The 23,313-nt window shown below is 42.9% G+C and overlaps 1 protein-coding gene across 1 annotated transcript in view; it reads right to left on the bottom strand.

Annotated features, from left to right (window-relative positions):
• Positions 1-1,299: 1,299 nt before the first annotated feature.
• The window catches only part of NPSR1 (neuropeptide S receptor 1), a 152,789-nt gene continuing 130,775 nt past the window's right edge, over positions 1,300-23,313 (bottom strand). Inside the window, exons 6-9 of the mRNA XM_008535273.2 lie at positions 21,660-21,736; positions 9,323-9,409; positions 4,172-4,352; positions 1,300-3,322 (exon numbers count right to left, since the gene is read on the bottom strand). Of these exons, the coding sequence (XP_008533495.2) occupies positions 3,232-3,322; positions 4,172-4,352; positions 9,323-9,409; positions 21,660-21,736 (436 nt within the window). The 3' untranslated portion in view covers positions 1,300-3,231. The remainder of the gene's footprint in view (positions 3,323-4,171; positions 4,353-9,322; positions 9,410-21,659; positions 21,737-23,313) is intronic.

The raw sequence follows: 23,313 nt of genomic DNA, 5'->3' as shown, positions 1-23,313 counted from the left end.
AACATTCTAGAAGCATGGAATTGCACTTTTCAAATGTTAATTGCACCAGCCTTGTTGTGGATAATGCATCCTTAAAATGCAATGGCAGAGAAATGAGACATGGGTTTTTCATGTTTCCAAAAGCAAGGAGGTTGGCACTTACACAGTTACAACCATCTCCTTTCAATCAAATGCAATTGAAAAGCTGCAGGAATATTGGTAAATCTGCATAAAAATGAGGCATATTCAAAAGATTGTAAAAGAACTGTAGTTGCCTGCATGTCTATAGCTTACTTAAGATGATTCTAGAAGAGCGGAATCACTTTATTTCCTGCTAAAATAGTTTTGTTTTCCTGTTTCCTCAGCAGAGCCAGGATTTGGTCCCTTTCCACACTGTGGATGCGGGAGGAAGAGCAAAGTCCTTTCTGTATATGTGTAGATAGAGTGGTCCAGATGAAGTGAGGAACAAGTTCAAGCTGCATGTTTGTTTCCTTTAAAAGGGATACTTTGTTTTCTCACGATTAATCACAAATTAAAGCCATTAAAAAGGTGTTACCACTTTCTGGGGAAAAAAGGTGGGAAATGTTGCTTGGTGAAATTAAACTTCAATTACATTATGCTTCACACAAGCCATGAAATCAGAGAAATTTTTACCATTCACATTTATTTTAGTTCAGTAAAGTGGAAATACTTTTTTTCTATAGCGCAGCTGAATATATTAAGCACACCTACTCTGGTTATGCTAAATCTTCACCTATACCTGAAGCTCTGTGACAACGTAACCGTAGACCTCTCTGACATCTTGGTGTGGGAAGTAAGTATCTGTACTTTGTATAGCAACCTGTTGACTTCTCTGACCCCACTTGGGCTTCCAAGGCTACAAACAGTGACATCACAACACTACGCTTCTCATTGTTCCCAAGAGCTCCAACTGTATTTCTCAGTTGGGAAATGATGTTTCTCTGACTTCAAAGTGATAGTTGGGGAAGTTACACCTTCTAAAGGGCAAATGACTCAGCACTGAGTCACTGAGTCACAGGTCCCCTGGGGAAAGAAGTCCAAAAGCTCTGACTCTCTGCATGCAATTTAGGCCAATTCAATCTCAGAACCTGTATCTGTAAAGAACTCACAAGACCCTCTGCTCTGGTGTCTTATTTTGTTCCCATCTTACAGGTGAGCCAGTTGATGCCCAGAGACATTAAATGATTTGTCCAAGGCCATAAGACAAGTAATTTCCAGTGTTCTCACAATTTTTAAACCATGTTTCTTCAAGCTCAGCAAATACATGGAAATGGGGATTCCAGAATCCACACCAATATATACAGCAAGTTTCATTTTAATGGCAGCTTATCCTGCAGCAACCTGTACCATTCTTTTACTGATCTCCAGTCTTCTCAGGGAATAAGGGATACAGCATTCCAACAAATACAAAACCACATTCACAGCTCCTAAAGAGCATAAAGCCCCTCACTCGAGTCTCTCTTTAACTTTTGGAATCTATTGATGGATGAGGTAGGCATGTAATGTCTTCTGCAGACCAGAACTTGACAGAAGTTGAAAGCATCTGTCAAGGGAACCCAGGCCTCCTGTTTTGCCATCTAGGACACTCGCCAGATTTTGCTGTTAATTGGCTCCCATGCAGGCAGCTATTTTAGCAATGATTCTGTAGGTCTTTTGTGGCACATCTTGATTTAAAGTACTTCTCAGCCACTCAAAGCTTCCAGGGTGGCTCTAATGGGACAGAGAGTGAAGCAGCCTTCAAAACTGTTATGTAGACATCAAACTAGATTATTCAGGCTGCTCAAATTCAGAGAATAATTCTCAGAGAAATGGTGACTGAGGAGTCTAATCTCTGCCTAAGGAGAGACTTTCCCTAAGGTCAGATGGAATTGAAAAGAGAGTTTATGGAAAAATTGCCACTGTGACCTTAAACATGTAGTCTCTGGGTTGACACCATAATGAGGAATGGAGTGCTATTAAAATACACTGCACATTTTAATGACTCTGCTAGCAGTAGGCCAAAAAAAAAAAGGGTTTAAGCTCAGAATAATTCTGGGAAGGAGGATTTTGCCAAGGAGATTTTAATGTCAAGAACGTATGTGAGGCTAAAAATAAGGAGCTCAGGCGCATCCCAGAGCCGTGGGTGGGGATGTATATATAATCAAATTAAATTATTACACTTCCACTTATGGAAAAATCCAACGGTAAAAATTGACTAGAAAACATTTAGTCATATTTCACTTGGATTATGCTTATAAATACCAAACTCCAGACTTGTCAAAATAAGCCCACTTGTGCTTCCCGGGCGAGGTGTGAGATAGACAAGGGCTGCGACGTGCAAAAACGATAAAGAGCTTAGAGAAACCTCATGCCTGGAAAAGCCACAGGAATTCAGCTTCTAACTAAGATAAGGCTCAAAGAGTTCAAAGGGGAAGAAGTGTCCCTGAGGTGTGAGGAATGGAGCCCAGAGTGGCCCAAATGTTGAATGCAAAGGGAGGAGCCTTTGGAGAGCCTTAAAGACATATGAGACCCAGGTCCCAACTCTCAGAGACTAGAGGTCTGGGGCCCATGACTTCTTAGCACTATTTCTTTTCCTATCAGAGAAAGTTCCTCTCAATTTTTACCTTGCTCTGGAGGGCCAGCAGTTGTGATTGTTCCACAAATCATTTGTTGATACAAAGGAATTGTGAGGTTGACTGCTGCCAACATACCCATCTGCAAACCAAGGCCATCTGCAGAGGAGATGGAAAGCGCCAATGCCTGGAAATGAATTTGTTGGCATTTCAAGGACAAACATCTTCTTGGCTACAACTACTGAACCTCCAATCCAGAAATGGGGGGGAAATTTAGGTCTCGGTAAGTCTTTCATTTACTTCTTAAATTGTAAGTAGAAGACTCATATACAACCATGCTTTTTCAGTCCCCTCTGCTTGCCCAAGACTGGACCACGTGGGCCAGTGATGCCTCTGTCCATTAGGCTCTGGTGCTGACCACTGGAAAAGAGAGCTGGGAGTGGTGGGGAAGGAGGGGGCATCTTTCCTGGCTGGCATGAGTAGTTGGTGATGTCATATTGGCTGATACTTGCTAATGAAGGTGACACACACTCATTAGGATGTTTGCCTTGTACATCCCCCAGGTGATGAAAGGAGTAGGGTGGAGAAGTCGGCTCAGGCTTCATGCACATGCCCAAGGTGGTGACAAGGACCCAGGAGAGCTGATGGGGTTCAGCCAGCACTACCACTCCCCCAGGGTCTAGATGGATTCTGGCTTGGACAGAACCTGCATCTCGTGCCTCTCGGTTCTCTCCTGGTATGTCATTCTGGAATCCTGTGATCTTTGGTCCCTAAAGAAAGAATAAAACAGGAAGGGAAAATCATTTGATGATGAAAAGGGAAATAGAGATGTTAAGAGATAATAGTTACGGAGAATATATTAAGGATCAGACACTGTTTTAAGCACTTGACATGTAATATGCCCCATCTTCTTCCCCAGTACTCACAGTCCTCCTTCCCACTGGTCAGCACCAGAGCCCAATGGACAGAGACATCACTGCCCAAGAGGTAGGCACTGCTATTAGCCGCATTTTACAAGTGAGGAAACTGAGGTTTATGGAAGTTAAATAATTTGCCCAAGGTCACACGGAACTATGAATCAGCAGTGGCAGGACTTCGGCGACTGGCATCAAACCCAAGACTTAAACCATTCTGCTATTCTATCTTCTATAGATTTCTCCCCTTACTCCCTGTAGCTTGTGTAGGGAGACAGCTGAAAAACAGCCAAATGACTGAGTAGTGGGAGGGATCTAATTTCAGCTCTGCTACTAATTTTTCAAATAACCTCAATAATATCACTTAACTTTATGAGCCTCAATTTGTTTATGTGTAAAATGGTAATAACGCTCTGAGTCCTGCCATCACCACAGCCTTGTATTGAGGCAACTCATAAGGAGAAGCTTTGAACAAAAGAGAGGTCTTTTATAGGTGACCTGATTAAGACGGTTGCTATAGGAGGTGATGTAGTATTGGAGAAAGAGCAGGGGCCTGGGTTTGAATTTGTCACACTAGCGGGATCTTTCTGACCCTCAAGTGTCTCACCTATAACCTGCCAAGGGCTCCGGAATGAGGAAGATGAATGTAGGAGTGGGAGTGTAGTGGCCATCAGTGTGTCTGGCCCAGGCAGAAGTGCCCCTTACCCACAAGGGAAACAAATGGAGCTGCTGAAGACACAGTAGATGAGGGGGTTGATGGCGCTGTTCAAGGCTGGCAGGTTCTGAATGATCACAGAGGCGTAGAATCGTTCCTTGGTGTCTGGAAGGAGGCTGAAGTTGTCCAAAATGTCGAAGAGGAAGTACGGACTCCAACAGCAGATGAAGGCTGAGGAGAGGAGAGTCATTAGCACCACAGTGGGCCACAGCCCAGGGGGCTTTCTGAGTTGACCCTGATGGGAGCTTCAACTAGGAGATTCCTTTGCACCTGGGATCTCAGGGATATTTAGAACATTAATATCATGTGTTGACATTAATGCCATGTTTGTTTAAACACACACATGCACACATATACACATACAAATGTCCACATCCCACAAACACATTTCTAAAATTGACTAAATTTCCTGGAGCTCTCTATCTGTGAAGGGAGGGTCTGATTTGACTGTCATGACTCTATTGAAAGCCTGGGAACTGCTTGATGTGGCCTTAGCTTCTCGTCCCACACAGTGCAGAAGCAAACCAGCAAAACCCTTTGGAAACTCTATGGGAAAAGACAGAACAGATAACATTTCAATCAGATAGTGACCCCTGGTTTTAGGGTATGGCAAGGGGAAAGCATTGTACCTAATATTTTCAGAGCACAGACTGGCTAATCACAGTGTTCTCAATTTTTTTTTTCCCAAGTCAGCCACTTCAGAAAACACCCACCCTATACTTCTCTCCAAATCAATTGATGTGTGTGAGACCCTGATTCTGTTTAGCTCCAAACCCTCAAAGAAAATGGATGGAAAATGGAGATCGAGAGTGTGATGGTTGATTTTATGTGTCACCTTAACTGTGTCATGGGGTGCAGGGATATTTGGTTAAACATTATTTCTGGGTGTTTCTCTAAGAGTGCTTCCGGATGAGATTAACATTTGAATTGATAGACTAAGAAAAGCTAATTGTTCTCCCCGATGTAGGTGGACCTATTCAATCCACTGAAGGCCTGAATAGAACAAAGAGGCTGAGTGAGAGAGAATTCACTGTCTCTGCTTGACTGTCTTCTCCTGCCTTCAGACTCAGACATGGACTGCAATTACACTGTCGATTCTCCTAGGTCTGCAGATCTTAGGACTTCTCAGTTTCATAATCATATGAGCCCATTCCTTATAATAAATCTCTTTACATATATATCTATCTCCTATTTCTCTGGAGAACCCAGACTAACACCCACATACACAGGTAAACCTTTCTAGGGTTGACTAGACATGCACATCTGCTCTCCTACTTTCTTGCCACATTCTCTCCACCCTACTTTTCTCTCTTTCTCACCCATAGGACTTTTCCTCAGAGAAGTCAGGCCTCCTTGACTATCTGCTTGCAGGCACCAACTTTCCTTCATAAGTGTTTGACTGACACAGGTTTTTTCCCCCAAGATTTTGGTAATGTATTAAAGGGGAGTGATTAAAACACAAAGACCACTGAACATTCTGGGCTCTGGTGGTTAACCCTGGCATTGGACCAGAATAGTGGTTCTGGGGCATGGAGGGGCAAAATTGCCTTTTGGAAGCATTTGGAAAATGTGTCTGTGTTTGTGTGTGTGTGTGTGTGAGAGGGGTTCTGGTTTTTCCAGGGATACCAGGCGTCCTGCATAATGCAGGCAGTCCCAGCCATGTCCCATGCATCTTTGAATGCCCAACTGGATATTTACATAGAAGAGATGCCTATTTATAACCACTCCACGCTAGAAACCGAACTCTATTATAGATGTGAACACAAATATTTTTAATAAATACTGAATCTTCCAGAAATGCAATTCCCTTGCAAATGGAGGAAAGAGTACTTTGTTTAATGTGGGACTTTACCAGGGTTTTTTCACTTGCTCAGAAAATCAATCACTGACAGCAAGAATGCTTGTTTTTTATGTCTTCATGAGAACACACCGTATTGGTTTTTATCTGTAGCTATAACTACAGTCTGGGTGTAAGTATCTGGCTATTTCATTATTCTTCTGAGATAGCTGTGTCCAATGATTTGCACATTGGAATCTGTATTGTCTTAGTCTAAACGATTTTCTTTCCATTCCTCCTTTATACAGTCCTCCTTTTAGGCAGTATATTCGTCTTTTAAGAATTATGTTAAGTAGATAGTATTATGTACGCATTTCATTTCAGGATGATAAAAGGGCATTACAAAATATTTGTTATAGAGAGGGCCGATTTGGTCTGATTGGGCTGTTGACACTGGCTGACCCTCTCATGGGCATCCCTGCTTTCTGACTAAAAGGACCCCCAGGGCCTGGGCATATGGTTCCTGATTACAAAGGGCTATGCTGGCTCAGGAACACACGTATAAGATACATTTCCTGACTCAACCTCCAGGGGATGTGTATCTGTGCTTCTGATTGTCTGGGAAGGCTAGGGAGTCTTTGATCTACTTCAGAAGCCTCTAGGAAAGGATTGTGAGCCCTGGTGGGTGGCATCTGCTTTATCCCCAGGTCTGCCCGCAGTGTTGTTTTGTGCCTATATTCTGCCGGCTGAGTCACACTGCATGCGGTGTGTTTGGCATTTTTCAGTTGCATTTTAGAAAGGTGAAATTGACTGCTTTTGTGATTTGACACGCAGCTTACATGAGAGCTCTGCTTTCTCAGAGCTCCGAAGAGCTGCAAGAGGAATAGGGAGGGGCAGCATTTGAGCTAAGGAAAAAGGAATAGCACAAATCCCTTTCCTTTCTGCATATCCTCATTCATTCATTCATTTAACAAATATTAATTAAGCACTTAGTGGGTGTGGGACCCTATTTAAGGGCTTGGTGATAATACTGTAAGGGACACAAAAGCAAAACTCATTGCTCTCATGGATTTATTACTCCAGCAGTGGAGACAGATATAAGCAAATCAATAGATATCCAATAATGTCAGGTAGAAGTAAGAATATGAAGAAAAATAAGGTAGGGTAAAGACTAGAAGAAGGCTATTTAAGACTTGTCAAGGAGGCCTTTCTGAGGAGGTGGCATTGTTGGAAAACAAAATGATGGAAGGAGGGGCCGGCTCTGTGGCCAAGTGGTTAAGTTTGCCCGCTCCGCTGCGGCGGCCCAGGGTTCGGATCCTGGGTACTGACATGGCACCGCTCATCAGGCCACGTTGAGGCAGCGTCCCACATCCCACAAGTAGAAGGACATGCAACTCAGATATACAACCGTGTACAGGGGAGGTTTAGGGAGATAAAACAGAAAAAAAAAAAGATTGGCAACAGTTGTTAGCCCAGGTGCCAATCTTTGGGGAAAAAAAAAAAAAGTGTTGGAAAGAGTAAGCCATGTAAGCCACGCTAGCACCTGAAGTCAGAGCATTCCAGGTTGGGGGGAATAGTGTAACCTTCTTGAGGTGTGAACAAGTTGACATTTTGAAGAAATAGCAAGAAGACCAGTGTGACTGGTATGGAATAATCAAGGAGGAGAGCAATGGGAATGGGCTGGAGACTTGGCTGGTTGACAGATGACACCAGCCTCGTAAGGCATGCTAAAAGGGTAGGATTTTATTCTCACATAATAGGAAGATATAGATAGGTTTGCGAGGTAGTGATAGCATCTGATTTACATTTTTAAAAGATCACATTGGCTGTTTTGCAGAAAAGGAATAAGAGTATACCAGTTGTAATGTTCCAGGCAGAAGCTGGTGGAAACTTTGACCAAGACAGTAATAGTTGTAGAGATGCTGAGAAATGGTTAGATTTGAGATCTGTTTTGCAGGTAAAGCCTCCAGGCTTTGCTGATGAACTAGACTCGTGGGATGTGAGAGGAATAGAATAATGACTGACAGATGATCCTCAGGTTTTTGGTGTGGATGCTGGGTGAAAGATGGTATCATTTGCTGAAATGGAGACAGCAACAGGAAGAAGTGTTCCTGTGCAGTGGGTGGGAGAACATGCTAAGACTTCCGGTTTAACATGCTGAGTATGAGAAGCTTCCTAGAAATACAAATACTGATCTCAAGTAGGAATAGATACAATTTCTAAGCAAAGGAAGTGTTCTAAGAAGGAGTGACTGATGAAAGTCAAGACGAAGACTGAGAATTGACATTTGGCATTTTGGAGGTTGTGGTGACCTTAATAAGGGTGGTTTTACTGGAGTAACAGGAAAGATAGCTAATAGAAAGAGCCTCCAAAGAATGGGAGTTGAAGAGTGGAGGAGATGTGCTAGAAAAAAGGGTGGTGAACTGGGTCTGTTACCAGGAGATTTCATCAAGGGAGCTGTAATAATATGTTTACGTGCGGATGATCCAGTCAAGGGGCACATTTGCGGGGGAGAGGAGATATCTGAAGGAGCAAAATTCTTGAATAAGCAGAAAGGATGGGATTCAGGGCTCCAGCAAGCATTTTGGACTTAGAAAGAAGCAGTGTTAGTTTATCCACAGTAATTGGAGAAAAGACTGAGCACATAGTGGAGATGCAGATAGGTTGATGGACGTGAAAGTGGGAGAATGGGAAGTTCTATTCTGATATAGTATTTTCTTAGTGAAATACAAAGGAAGGTCATTAGCTAAGAGGGTATAAAAGAGAGAAAGTTTTGAAAGGTTGAGAATAACAAACACACACCAATCTGACACATATTAGGTGTTCTAGAAATGCCTTTTTTCCCCCCTAAGATGAGGTGACTTTATGGGTCTTAAGAGCAGAGAGGAAGGAAAAGGAAAGGAAAGAAGACAGGAGGGTAGGGGAGAAGATAAAGCGGCCACAGGGAGGGATCTATAGTGACCCTGAAATTAAATATCCAGAAGAAATGAAATGCCACTTCTGTCTCATGAACTTTAGCCCTGGAGGAGAGTATGCCTTAAAGAAAGTAACTGGTTCAACTAGGTGATGATGAGCATCAGCTTTAGCTAGTCATGTCCTAATCAGATTTTCTCCAAATTATCCACCCCATGGCCTTGGTGGGCAACTATGTTCATAAAGAGAGAGATTAGGAATCAAATGTGGGCCCTTGAAGGAGCCACAGTTGGACCGACAAGTTCCACACATTCCACTCCAATCAGACAAAGGTAGAAGTGTGCGTAGACAAATTCCTTTTTATGTGGGCTCTCTGCCACCAGGTCCTAGGTACAGGTTTGCTTTTGGAATTTTCACACAGTTCTGTGACAGAAGGAGGGACATTACTTACCAAGAATGATGACGATGCTATACTTGATGGCCTTGATTTTTGCCTTCGAGATGAGCCCTCGGTTGTAGCTGGTGCACAGCTTTCCATCTGTAGATACAAAAAGGGAACGGTAAAATGGAGAGCTCTTTCTGTCAATAGGAATGTCTCAGGTTAGACTCGTGGCTGTCAGGAGATCACTTATATCTTGCTCACCTACGCCCAGGAGGACCCCTTGGACATTTTCAGAGTAAAGATGGCTCTGGGCTGGATACTGGAAACTGCTCAGTTTGCAGCTTAATATAAAATGCAATGCATTGGGACATCCAGTCTCTCTCAAGAGGCTTGGTTGAATGCCCTGAATCAGCTGAAGCTCGAATTAGCCATGTGACCACAGAGGAGGATGCTGAGATACCCATCTGGTCACTTGAGCAGCCTAGGGCAAAGCCATTTTCTTAGAATGGTTACCCCAGACTACTCATTCATCTAACTCAGAAACTCCACTCTCAATAAAACCTCAAGCCAGGGATATTCAAAAACATCCTGTCCCAAACAGGAGCCTGGATATAACTTTAATTCTATGTGGGCTGTTGTTTGATGGTAAACACATGAGGGGTAAATATAAGAATCCATGAGAATATAACCTTGATGGAGTCAAGGACTTTGTTTTCTTCAATACTGTATCCTTTAAACTTAGTGTGTGATTAATAAATATTTGTTGAATGAATTAATATAAACCTCTCTCTAGTAAGGAAGTAGTGGTAAAATAAAAGTTGATTAAAGTGGGCAGAATTCAGTGCAACAGCTCTTATTAAAAGGAGTGGATAGATAGCAAATTTGGGGATGGAGTTATTGGACACCATGGAAGAGTCTTTACTGTCAGGACTTCTGCCAGGCAATGTGGTGCCTCTGTGAAGGTTGGGAAAAGTTGCCCTCCCTCTGGATGCGTGCAGCCTTGCCCCAGAGTGCATCCTCAGTGAGGGAAGCATGGACGGGATGCCAGTCCCACGTACCCTCAGCCAGGTGGCATTGATTAGGGCTTAGTGGGCACAATCCTAGTGGTGGCTCAGGTCAGAGGGCTGCTCAGGGCATCCAAGTCATATGGGGAAGAGAGATTGTACACTAGAGGCCAAATGCTGTCCTCACTTGTCCTTGCTACATTGTTTGAAATTTACATTTGAAATTTACTTTAATCCCCATGGAAAGTGGTCTGAAGTTTACCTTTGCACTATTTATTCTATCTTCTCTCCAATCCGATCCAGCACAATCCCACAAGCATAGCCATCTGCTAAGAGACAAGGACCAAACTAAATAGGCTAACACAGAGTTCCTGTTCTCCAGGAACTTTCAGTCTACAAGGAAAGATCACACACTCTTCCCAAGTCTGGTTCAGATGAGAGAGACGCAAACCAATTACGAACAGAGAAGACAGTCGACCGCCTACTACCATGCTGGGGAGATGCAGAGATTCCAAAGATGGAGCCGAGGGTGTGGGTATGGGATTGGGAAAGATGTGTGAAGCAGAGGGAATGTCTTCAGCCAAGACATGGAAACATAAAATGTAGGATGTGTTTGGACCATGGTGAGTCATCTCATTTGGCTGGAGCCTGAAAGGGATTTGGGTTGGAAGGTGAGGAGAAGAACTGAAGCCAAAGTGGGAAGACCTTGAATGTCTTTGTGAGGAGTTAGGGCTGAATTTCTGAGGCAGCCACGAGCCACTGAAGCTTCTGAATGTTTTCACAGTGTGAACATTTACTCACTGGAGAGGACAAACTGTTACCAGGAATAATAGGAATAGGGGCTTTTTATGTGCAGTGAACTGAAATGCTAATTATAATTGATTTTTTATTTCTTAATGGTTACGCTGTAAGGCCACTCTTAGTCACTATGTATATGTTAGGGCCTTCAAATTATTCCACGCATTTCACAGAACCACAAAACTTTAGTGGTGTAAGGAAGCAAATGCTTCAGAAGCATTTATAGCACTGGTTCTCAACTGGGGGCAATATTGCCCCCTGGGGTTACATTTGGCAGTGTCAGGACACATTTTTGGTTGTCACGGCAGGAGGGAGGGGGTGCTACTGGCCTCTAGTGTGTAGAGACCAGAAATACTGCTAAACATCCTTCAAAGCACAGGACAGTCCCCATAAAAAAGAATTATTCAGTGCAAAACATTGGTAGTGCAAGGTTGGAAAAGCTCTGATTTCCAGGGTGGTATCTTGTCAAGGATACAGGCTTCAGGGTCCCACCTGAACACACCCTCTGCTCTACCGATTACCAGCTGTGTACCTTAGGCAAATTGCCTACCATTCCCAGCCTCAGTTTCCCAATTCAAAAACGAGGCATAAAACATCAAATTCACAGAGTTATTTTGAGGATTATTGTATTTTGAGGATGTATTCAAGATGCCAAGTCCCATGCTGAGAATGTCAATTCCAATATTAGTTGGGATGAATGAGGTTTTAACATTATTTCAGGGGGAACATGAGCTGCCTTTATGGAAGTGAACAGAAGGTATTACTACATTTAGATAGTCTACTATACAATGTTATCTATATATAGGACTTATATACATCAAAAAATGATCAGAGTGAGATTATACCCATGGGAGGCAAGTAAAAAAGGCAGCGGACCGAATTGCGTCCTTTCAAAGTATCCCCATTTGCTGGAGTCACAGCTGGCTCCTAAACAGTATGGCCCTGAAGACTTTGTTGGTTTTTCAGAAAAGTTCTCAAGAATGACATTTGTGCTCTGGAATCTGTTTAAAATGGAAACTTGCAGTACTTTCCACAGGGCAACTGGGTGACAATATAATTAACTACCTGCCCTTCGATCTCCCAATGAGATCAGTGTAAAGCGTCCTTAATCTGACCACTCTAGGAAATGCACAGCCTCCCGCTTCTAAAGATGGCTCTTCAAAGAGAGCTGAGCTACAAAATGCTGGTAATTCTCCTTTATTGGGAGATAAAAGGATTATTTCTACTCAGGCTTGGCGCTGAGCTGGAGTGAAAAGCAGTTAAATTCAGCCGTCACTGTGCATTAATAGCCGGGATAGCGTAGGGGCGGCAGGTCCTTTAGCTTCAGGGCTAGAAGCAGCGTGCTGCTTTAGGCTGTTTCAGTTCAAGGATGCATCCCTAGTGGGGGTCCAAGCTAGAAATTTAGTCTCCAAGTGGTCAGTTCCTGCTCCTTACCTGCCCCACCCTCCACGCCCCTTGCAGAGCCACTGGGAACCCATTCTTCTCAGGGTCTGAGCACCTGAAGGGGGAGCAACTGGTATCTTGGGAATTTAAATGAAGCGGAATTTATTCCTGGGGGGATATTCCTGAGGAGCCATCTGTGGACCTATAATGAGTGCAGATGATTTGTTTGTTAACAAGGAAGTCTACATGGTAATATTTTAAAATAAATATTTTTCCATGTGTTGGGAACTTTGTGTAGTTTTGGTTGATTTTAAAAATTAAACATTTTTAGCAGTTATGCCTGATTTCTAAAATTTTTAAATTTGAAATTCATTTTTGATTGATTATTGATGGCCTCTTTATTTACAAATATAACCTGAATGTTAAATATTTTTAGTGTATTGGGTCTCATCTGCTTAGCTGTGGGACTTTGGCCATTTCTTTCCCTTTGTTTTTTTTTTGAGCCTCTAACAAACCAGAGGTCACAGCTAGATACGAGGAGGTATGACCTAACACCTGACACACAGCCTTTTCTGTTCCTCTGTTCCTCAGCTCCTCGGCCCAGGTGAAACCTGACAGGCCTAAAATAATTGTGGCAGAGACTGGTTAGCTGTCCACCAAATCCTTCCCTTTTCCCTCAGGGCACACAGCTAGACTACATTTCCCAGCCTCCCTTTCAGCAGGGTGTAGTCATGTGACTAAGTTCTGCCTATGGGAACATGGGAAGAATCCACATATACCAGTGCCAGACCTGGCTCAGATAAACCACCTGAGTAATCCTCCACTCTCTATTCCCCCTGCTCCTTCCTCCTGGATGTTGATGCCAAGGGATACTGTAGTAGCCATCTGTTAAGCATGGCAGAGTCTCCATCTGCTTGCATTTCTGAATGACTGCATGGAGCAGTACTCTTTCCTTTTAACTTTACCATCAATTGGACTTTGAGCAAGAAACAAATTTCTATATTTTTAAGGCAACTCTATTTTGGGGTTACTCTGTTATAGCTGCTAGTGTTTCCTTAACTAAAGCAGAAATTGGTACTTCATATACAGTGCTGTCACAACAAAATTCTAAATCATGTGGCATTGACCTAGTGGGCAGGCAGCAGGTGGCAATGAAACTGATATTGGAAGCTGGGACACGGGAGATCCATTTGATAGAAGTGCCACATATGATTCCTAGGAAGGCAGATTGTGTGCCTACTGAGCCTGGAGCCCAGGAGACAAGATTGGTGTAGTAGTTAGGGCTCTCCAGAGAAACAGAACAAATAGGAATACATATGGATAAATGTAAGAGGAAATTTATTATAGGAATTGGCTCACACAGTTATGGAGGCTGAGAAGTCCTAGAGTCTGCTCACTGCAAGCTGGAGAACCAGGAAAGCTGTGGTGCAATTCAGTCTAAGTCCAAATGCGAGAGAACCAGAGGAGATGATGGAGCAAGTCTAAGACCAAAGGCTGGAGAATCAGGCAGCCAGTGGCGTAAATCCTGGTCCTAGTCCAAAGACCCAAGAACCAGGAATGCTGATGTCTGAGGGCAGGAGGAGAGGGTGTCCCAGCTCAAGCAAATTTGTCCTTCCTTTGGCTTTTTGTTCTATTCAGGCCCTCAATGAATTGGATGATGTCCACCAAGATTGGTGAGGACGATCTTCTTTACTTAGTCTACTGATTCAAATGCTTCCGGAAATGCCCTCCAGACACACCCAGAAATAATGTTTTACCAGCTCTCTAGGCATCCCTTAGCCCAGTCAAGTTGACACGTAAAATTAACCATCACACTTGGTAAACAGAATGTTAATAATGTGTGCTGATTGCTACCAGCTGTGTTTATTTAGCAAGGTATTAGACAAAAGAGATGAACTCAGACAAGATTTGGTTGGCTTGTGAAAAAAAAGAAAGGAAATTAAACTCCTAAACTTTGAGATCCTGTAGAGTTGCAAGTGTCAATTGCTTCTAGCTTCTAATAGTACTAGCTACATACTTTGCGTGGCCCAGTGCAAAACGAGAACGCAGGCAGAGCATTAAAGGAAACATGTACCCTTTATAAGTGTACAGTCGTATGTCAATGAAACTGCTGGCCCTGGTCCCCAGGTTAAGTCATAACGTTGAGAAGTTTTAACCAGCAAAGATCCATTGAGAATCATTCCTGAGGCAAAGATCAGATAAGGATGTGGCCTCCCACCTGTTGTTTCAGATGGTCTCAAGCTAGCTTCCATTAAGTTGAGAGACAGGGATTGGGTGAGGAAGCAAAGAAACAAGTTAGACCTGAGAATTATATTAAGAAAGCCTTTTTGGATATGGTGCTGGCGCATGAAACTGATTGGAAGTGAATGGATCGGAAACCTACTAAGTTTTTGAGGAAGGATATTGCCAAATAAACCATGAGTTTTATATCTTTGTCAACTCTTAGACATATCAGACTTTAAAATTTTTACCAATCCTGTGGGTGGAGAATTGTATCTAATTGAATTTAAATATGCGCTTTCCTGACTATAAAATGAGGTTGAGGATTTACTTTTGGTTATTCCTATTTTCCCTTCTGTGAAAAGCCTGTTTGTATCTTGCCCATTTCTTTTCTATTTATCTTCTTTCAAAAATCTTTTTTTAAAATTGATTTTTAGGAGCTCTTCATCTATTCTAGGTATATGTGTTGCAAATAGCTTCTGCCACTTTGTGACTTGATTTTTTAAATATTACAGAGTCAAATTTATTTGGTTTTGTCTATGGACTGAGGTAAAGATTCAATTTCATTTCTTTCCCTAAGATCTTCTGACATATATCAAGGTCCCATCCATATGTAGCTCTGCTTTGGGGCTGTTTATTTTCTATTAATCTATTGTATTGTGTCAATATCACACTTTATTAATCACTCTGACTTCATGATAAATATTAATATTTAGTACAGTAGACTTCCACTACCTTGTTCCACTTCTCCAAGAGTGCCTTCCTGGCTATTCCTGGCTCTTAAAATTTTCGTGTATATTTTAAAATTGGCTTTTCAAGCTCAATAAAATGTCCCATTTCAATTTTGATTGGAACTGCATTAATCTGTAGATCCGCTGGGGAGAACTGACATCTGCATAGTATTGAATCTTACTGTCCACGAACATGCTACAAGCTTCGTTTATTTGTGTCTTTATAGTTTTTCCCATAAAGTTCTTTACGTCTTTTGCTAAATGCACTTATCTGTAGAGAAGCCATTTTACCCACATTTACTGATGAAGACAGGTACTGAGAGCAGTTAATGGGCTTATCTTAAATTCATTTTGCTAGACGTGAATAGGACTCTAACTCAGATCTTAATCCAAAGCTTTTTTCTCCTCCTCATTCTGCCTCATTTAATTTGAAACATGTAGTTTGGGTATAGCATGGATCTTATCACATCTTCCAAGTCATCGTGGCCAGATGCAGTTGCGTCCAGATGTGTTACACTTAGTCTATTCCAGGGTGCACCTCGCAGTCTCCTGCTGCCATGCAGGGGGTGCTCTCTTTTACAAGTGGATACCCCTGGGCATCAAGGGCATGCTCATTTATGAAATGGAAACCTCATCCCCTCTATCTCTTGCTCTCCACACTTATTTGTGGAAAAGTCTTTTGATCATTTTTTTAAATAGTTCTCTTTTTTTTCTTTCTGTCAGCCTTTGAGGGGGAGAAAATAGACATATTTGCTAGTAAGAAGAGTGGTTCTTAAACTAATTATGGCTTGAATTTTGCAGCCTGTGTTTACAAAGTGAGCTTCTGTTCACACTAATCATTGCTGATGTCCCCTTGTTGATGAGCAATAATCCTGGCGTGCTCACACCATTGGAGATCTGTTTACCAGCCAACTCCAGAGCTGCCTGGCTGTAACGATAGATAGGAAATCAAACGAGTTCCATTAATGAATAAGATACAGAGAGCATATGGGCTTTGGAGACTACCATTGCCCCGCATTCCAGAAGGGGGTCACTGATGGTGACATAAAGATACAGATAACTAAAAAATAGGTGTAATGGAGATATAAACTTGCACTAAAGAATAAAAACTGACTGAGGCCATTTCCACCTTTGGGGAGGGATTATGGTATACTGTGTATCAGAGGGAAGACACATCTCTATGTGGCTTTGTTCTATTTTAGAGACCAGAGAATGGGGAAAACCAAGAGTGCAGGGACTGGAAAATCCAATAGCAGAGAGGTATGGGGGACTCTGGAGAGAGACAGGGGCCCAATCACAGTGGTGAAAGGCCTGCTGAGAAGAGGGAGTGGGAGATACCCTCGGTGGTGGGGTAGCTGACAGAAGGTGGAAACCTTCTATCACCTCTGGCAACATTTGCTCTATTCACTCTTGTGAGTGGTGAACTCAAGGAAAATGAGGAGGATTCCATCGTTCGTTGGACCAGGAGCACAGGGAACAGAGAGAGCTGTGGGAGGTGAGATAGTGAGGGCGAGAGCTCAGAGGGGCAGGCAGGGAGAGACACACCAACTTCCTGGAACTGGTGAAAACCTGAGGACAGGGGTTTAAAGCAATCTGATTCAAATGTCAAAGTACAGGAAGACCTCAACCTACCTAAACAAAATTGGGCCCTGCACCTACCAGTAGTGGTCTCCTTTAAGATTTTAAATACATTAAAACAAAGCACTTCAGGAGATGAGACTGGGATAGTGCTCTGAAGGCAAACTCTAGAAGGAATGAGGTAGAAAAAAAAGCCATGCCCCAAATCTCAAGTTTGGGTTTTTTAATTAAAAAAATTTTTTTTTTCACTTTGAACTCTTTTTTTCAGTCATTCACCATGTCCCTTTCTGTAATGTCCTTCCTTCTGAGAGGCAGCCTGATGCAGGGGAGAAATCATAGGCTTCCTGGTCAATCATCTGTGCCTTTGAATTCTGGCTGTGTCATGTGCTACCTATGAAAGCAAGCAAATTGCTTAACCTTCGAGCTTGTCTTGCATTTGTAAAAGATAGATGATAATACCAGCTTGCAGGGCTGTGTGAGGATTCAGGGAGATAAAGTGTGGGAGGGATCTAGTGAAGTGGCTGACAGGAGATGCTTTGTCTGTCCCTCTGTCTGTCAGTCTGTGTTGACAGACTGAACAAACAAATGGATGATGGCCAGACCAGACATAAAAATAGAACTCTGACCCACACTCTGCAACAACCAGTCCAGGAACACAACACATTATCAACAGCCAGACCAGGAAGCCAAGCAACTATGTACAAGTCAGACTTGTAGGAAGTCAGACCTCTATCTCTATCACACAGTCCTGTAACAATCTATCCCAAATACTCAAGACCTGATTAGTAACTGACAGAGACTTTAATTTTTGTCCCTGCTTTCAACTTAAAACCAACAAGAGAAAAAGCCAAATTCACACCCCTAACAGTCACATAGAATGCCGTGGTTCTACTTAGCCAGCCTACAGCTTCTCATGCCACAGCCACTAACCAGGGCACATCTGCAGCCTTCCCCTGTTTCCACTATAAAGATTTCCACTCCTGTGCCTGCATTTGAATCTCTGCCAAAATGCAAGTGATGGTGGCTGACTCTCTTGCTGTAGCAAGCTCTAAATAAATATCCTTTTTCTATTCTATTTTGGTTGGTCTTTGTTTATTTCCACAGTGTCTTATTTTTTCTGATTCTCCTCCTGCTATGGACTGAATTTTTGTGTTCTCTCAAAATTTATGTTAAAGCCCTAATTCCCAATATGATGGTATTCAGAGATGGGGCCTTTGGAAGGTAATTACAGTTAGATGAGGTCATGAGGGTGGGGACCTTATGATGGGACTAGTTCCCTTATAAGAAGAGACACCAGAGAGCTTTCTCTCTCTCTGCCGTATGAAGACCCAGCAAGAGGGTGGAGGCAGACGTCTTTAAACCAGGAAGAGAGCTCTCACCTGGAACAGAATTGACCAGCACCTTAATCTTGGACTTCCCAGCCTCTAGAACTGTGATAGAATAAGTTTCTGTTGTTTAATTCACTCAGTCTATGGTACTTGGTTATGGAAGCCTGAACGGGCAAAGACATTCCCCTTTTCTCTTTGATGCCCTTCCAACCCAAAGCTCTGGACCTTCCAAAACCCTCTGGTCCCATCACACTTGGTCTGTTCATCACCAAACGAGGCGTGCACTCTGTTAAGGGATAACTTGATCAATATGTTGCTTGTATAGTGCACATTACTCAGCCTAGGTGACAAATGTACTTCTCCTGGGCTCTCCTAGAGATAGTACCTTGACAAAGAAGGACTGACTCCATTGGTGGGAATTTCACGCCTCATGGAAGGCTCGGCATGTAGAGCCTATCTATATATCAGGATATATCTGATCTTGGTCAATACCCATTCACTGAGCATGTAAGTTTTGAAAGTTTAAAGATTCATAGATTCAAGAACTATGTGTATATATATATAGAGAGAGAGTCTCAGTCTTGGGTCTCTTGGGGTCCAAGCATGAAGTTTACACAGGGAAGTGCATTGAAAGTGTACTTTTTGTGGGGACTGAGTGATGATTTTAAAAAAAAATGAATATCTCGTTTATACAGCTAGCATAATAATGGCTATTTACCCAGGCTAAAGGGCCACTAGGCTACTATTTCATATTATACAACTTATGTAATTGTAGAAAATTTTAACACACAGAGAGGTGGAAAGAAAAAAAAAGAAAAGAAAAATCAACTATAATTCTACCACTCAAAGATAATCACTATAACATTTGGTATTTGTCCTGACTTTCTCTCTCGCTCGTTGTCTTTCTATCCATCCATCCATTCAGCTATCATCTATCTGTACATACACATACATATTCTAATGTATATTATATATTCACATATTTATAAAAACGATATCATACTTTTTTCTCCTTCTTAATATAATACTTTGTAGACATCTTTCTACTGCAATAAGTATACTATACAATAATTCTTATAGCTGTAATATCTCATTATATGGCTATGCAATTATTATGCTCAATCCATCATTATAGGGTATTCAGAACTTTTTCATTTTTTCCTGATTATAAACAATGTTCTTATATTTTCTTTATTTTCTGTTTCTCTCTTTCATATAAACCTCTAATCAGAAGTTTACTTCCTTATAGCATAAGAGATAGGAATCTAAGCGTATTTATTTCCAAATTGCTGGGCAGTTCTCTCAATATTAGTTATTGAACTATCTCTATTTCCCTATCAGTTTGCAATACTTCATCACACCCTAAATTCCCAAGGTTTCCTTTAGAGTTTCTGTTGTGTTCTATTCTCCTGTTTGTATAACTCTATGATAGGGATACCCTCTTCAACAATTATAGTATTTAATGTATTTATTTGATATCTGATAGAGGAAGGAAGCTCTCATCTATTTTTTTTTCAGACAAATATTCTGACTTTGACCAGAGACACTCACAATGAATAAAATGAATACATTTGTGTTTATCCTCTCTGATCGCTCTTTCTTTTCTAGAAAAAAAGCAGGGTGAGGAGATTACACGAGCACGAAGCAGGCACAAGGATCTGTGTGGAGGCCAGAATGAGTCACAAGCTGAGTGATAGGTTCTTCACAGGTGAAAAATTTCCAAGCAGCCAGTGCACACTTCTGGGTTACTCTCATCACTCAACGTGAAAGTCAGCCGCCTGTGACTGTCTCCTACTAGACTAGGGGTTGTCAAACCTCATCACACATTAAAATCATCCAAAGAGCTTTTCAAGTAACGATGCCCAGACCCCATTCCAGACTGAGTGAATCAAAATCTCTCAGGCAGTGGTGTCGAGGCACTGGTGCATTTGCAAAGCTCCCCAGGCAATGCTATTGTGCAGCCAGGGCTGAGACCCAATGCACGAGACTGTACACTTCCTGTACTCAAGACCTGTGCTATTTCTCCACTTGGGATTCCCAGTCCTTTGTCCCACTCCTGATGTGTGGAGGAACACAGCAGAACTGAACCGAACTCAGATGAAGCCACTAAGACTCATACATCTCTACTAGTTCTCCGAGGGAAAGGGACATAGATTATTAGTGCCCAACAGTACTTGTGAGTCCTCTTGACTTTCTCACAGCCACACTGGAAGAAGTAGCTCTAAGAGGGAGGAGAACGATCTCCCTCTTGGCCCAGTAAAGATCTCAGTTCAAAGTCTGAAATTAAGAGGACTTGGAGAAACTCTGGTCTGTCCTCTCATTTTAACCACTCGGAGCTCAGAGAGCTTAAATGACTTTGCAAGGTGGCATAGCTCTTCGTGGCACGTCTGGAACTGGAACCCTCTCTTCTCATCCCAGATATCTGTGTTGTACCTTGCTGCCCTGTGTGAGTCCGTGTGGGTGAGTATGTATACATGTGTGCCTATGAGCATATAAGAAGGTGGATGTGTGACTGGGTGTGTGAATGCGTGCATTTGTGCATGTGGGCCTGTGTTGTGTGTGTATGTGTGTACAAGGAATAGCAGGAAGCACGGAACCTGAGCAGAGCTAGATCCCTCCTACAGAAGTAGTCACATTATAATAAATAGAAAATCAGGAGCCTTTTCTCCTCTCTTTCCGGCAGTTGGTTTGCTGTGTTATCTCCGTGTTGACCTCAGTCCGGTCCAGCAGTGTTTGCCTGGGAAGCAGGGTAGGCTTCCAAGTGTCAGCACCAGCCGTGCAGGAGGTGCTCTGCGCTCAGGTTTACTGAAATGGAATTCGGGGACCGGCTATAGCAGCGATCTCTGACTGGGTCTGGTGTGAGTTGGTGTGTTGGGACAGTGGGGAAAGCATGGACCGTGCCTTGACTGACTTAGAGTCCAGCATTGCTCTCTGGATAGATGGCAGTTTTCTCCATCTGTAAATTCAAGTCCAATAGAAGTGGCTATCCTCGTGTTTTGCTGCATGTGTGGTGTCCTCCTCAGTCAGTCCTCTCTTTTCATCACAATGTCCTCCAGGGTGCTTCTTGGCCAGGCCTGAGAGACTTGGATCTTGGCTCAAGGCCTGCTTCAGGGGACTCTGTGCTGAGACAGCTTAGCCAGGCCCAAAGTCCCTCTTCCTTCTTCCAGTTTTCAGGGAGGCCGCCTGGAGAAGGCAGAGCCTGCCCAGGACAGCCTTTGATGGGTCTGATCTGCGAGCTGGGCCCTGACGTAACAGAGCGGGCTTGTTAGATCCAGAAAACCTAAGCTCATATTTTCAAGGAAAAACCTCTGCAGAAACAAAATCAGCCAAGAGTTGAGTGGGGCAATGCAGAGTGGAGGCTTACCTGAGCAGTTGGAAATCACCGTCTCACTGGCTTTGCTTTTAGTCCAAATAGTTCGGATCACAATGGCATAGATGACGCTGTGGAAAGGACCAAAGGTGATATTAAAATGGCTGATGGATCCCTACTGTGAGGACACAGGGAGAGGATGGCTCCCGCCTCCCTGATTGTGAGGTATGGATGAGCGTCTCTCAACCCCGCCTGCCCCCTACACTTGCTGATTATAGAATCACAGCCGGTCAAAACCAAGAGGCACCATAAAGATCAGCGGATGCAGCTACTTGTTGTTGTTGTTGTTGTTGAGGAAGGTTCATCCTGAGCTAACATCTGTGCCAATCTTTCTCTACTTTATATGTGGGTTGCCACCACAGCATGGCTGACAAACAGTGTAGGTCCATGCCAGGCAACGGAACCCATGAACCTGGGCTGCCAAAGCAGAGTGCACTGAATTTAACTACTAGGCCACAGAGCTGGACCCAGCTACTTGTTTTTCACATGAGGAGGCTAAGACTGGTGAAGTTAAAGGATTTCTGTAAGATAATTCAAGTGGTGAGAGATATAGCTGAGATCAGAATCCAAATACAGGATTTGGAGTCAGAAAGATTTAGATTTGTAACCAGTTCTTCTACTTGCTGGTTGTGTGACCTTGACTTTAGACTGTTTTTATTGTGGCCCCATGATTCCTGCCTCTGGTGTTCATACCTTCATGTGATCCTCTCCCCTTGAGTGTGGCGGGACCTGTGACTTGCTTGTAATCAATGCATTGGGTGAAGGTGAGGGGATGGATGCCTGTGGTTACATAAGAGTGTAGCTCCTGTCTCGCTAGTGTCTCTCTCCGTTGTTGGCTTGGAAGAAGCAAGCTGCCATGAGTCCTACAGTCCCAGGAGATTAATTCTCAAGAACCAGTGGGAGCTGAGAAGAAGATCTTTCTCCAGTTGAGCCTCTGATGGCACCCCAGACACATTGATGGCTGCCTTGTCTGAGCAAATGAATCGGGTAAGCCATTTCCAGACTCCTGACTCTCAGAAACTATGAGATAATTAAGGTATAATGGTTTAAGTCACCAGGTTCATGAAATTTGTTATCCAGCAATAGATAACTAATACACTTAGTAATTTGAGCTGAATGTTTGTGTCGTTCCAAAATTCATATCTTGAAATCCTAATGCCCAATATGATGATGTTTGGAGGTGGGGCCTTTGGGAGATGATTAGGTCATGAGGGTAGACCCCTCACAAATGGGATTAGTGTCCTCGTAAGAAGAGACCTGGCAGAGCTCCCAAGCCCCTTCCACTATGTAAGGATTCAACAAGAAGTCTAACCCCTCACAAATGGGATTAGTGTCCTCATAAGAAGAGACCCGGCAGAGCTCCCAAGCCCCTTCCACTATGTAAGGATTCAACAAGAAGTCTGCAACCTCAACAAGGGCCCTCACCCAGCCGTGATCTCAGACTTCCAGCCTCCAGAACTGGGAGAAATCAATTTCTGTTATTTACAAGGCACCTATTCTGTAGTATTTCGTCATAATAGCCTGAATGGACTAAGACATTGGGCCTCAGTTGAGACCGTAAAATGGAGTTAATCATACAAACCTCTTAAGAGTCTTTTAGAGATCAAACGTGACATTTAATGTGCCAAGCACAGTGCTTGAAAATTAG

Source organism: Equus przewalskii, chromosome 4 (assembly GCF_037783145.1).
Source record: "Equus przewalskii isolate Varuska chromosome 4, EquPr2, whole genome shotgun sequence".
Lineage (NCBI taxonomy): Eukaryota > Metazoa > Chordata > Mammalia > Perissodactyla > Equidae > Equus > Equus przewalskii.
Note: the sequence above shows the minus strand (reverse complement) of the source record. Positions and strands in the feature narration are given on the sequence as shown.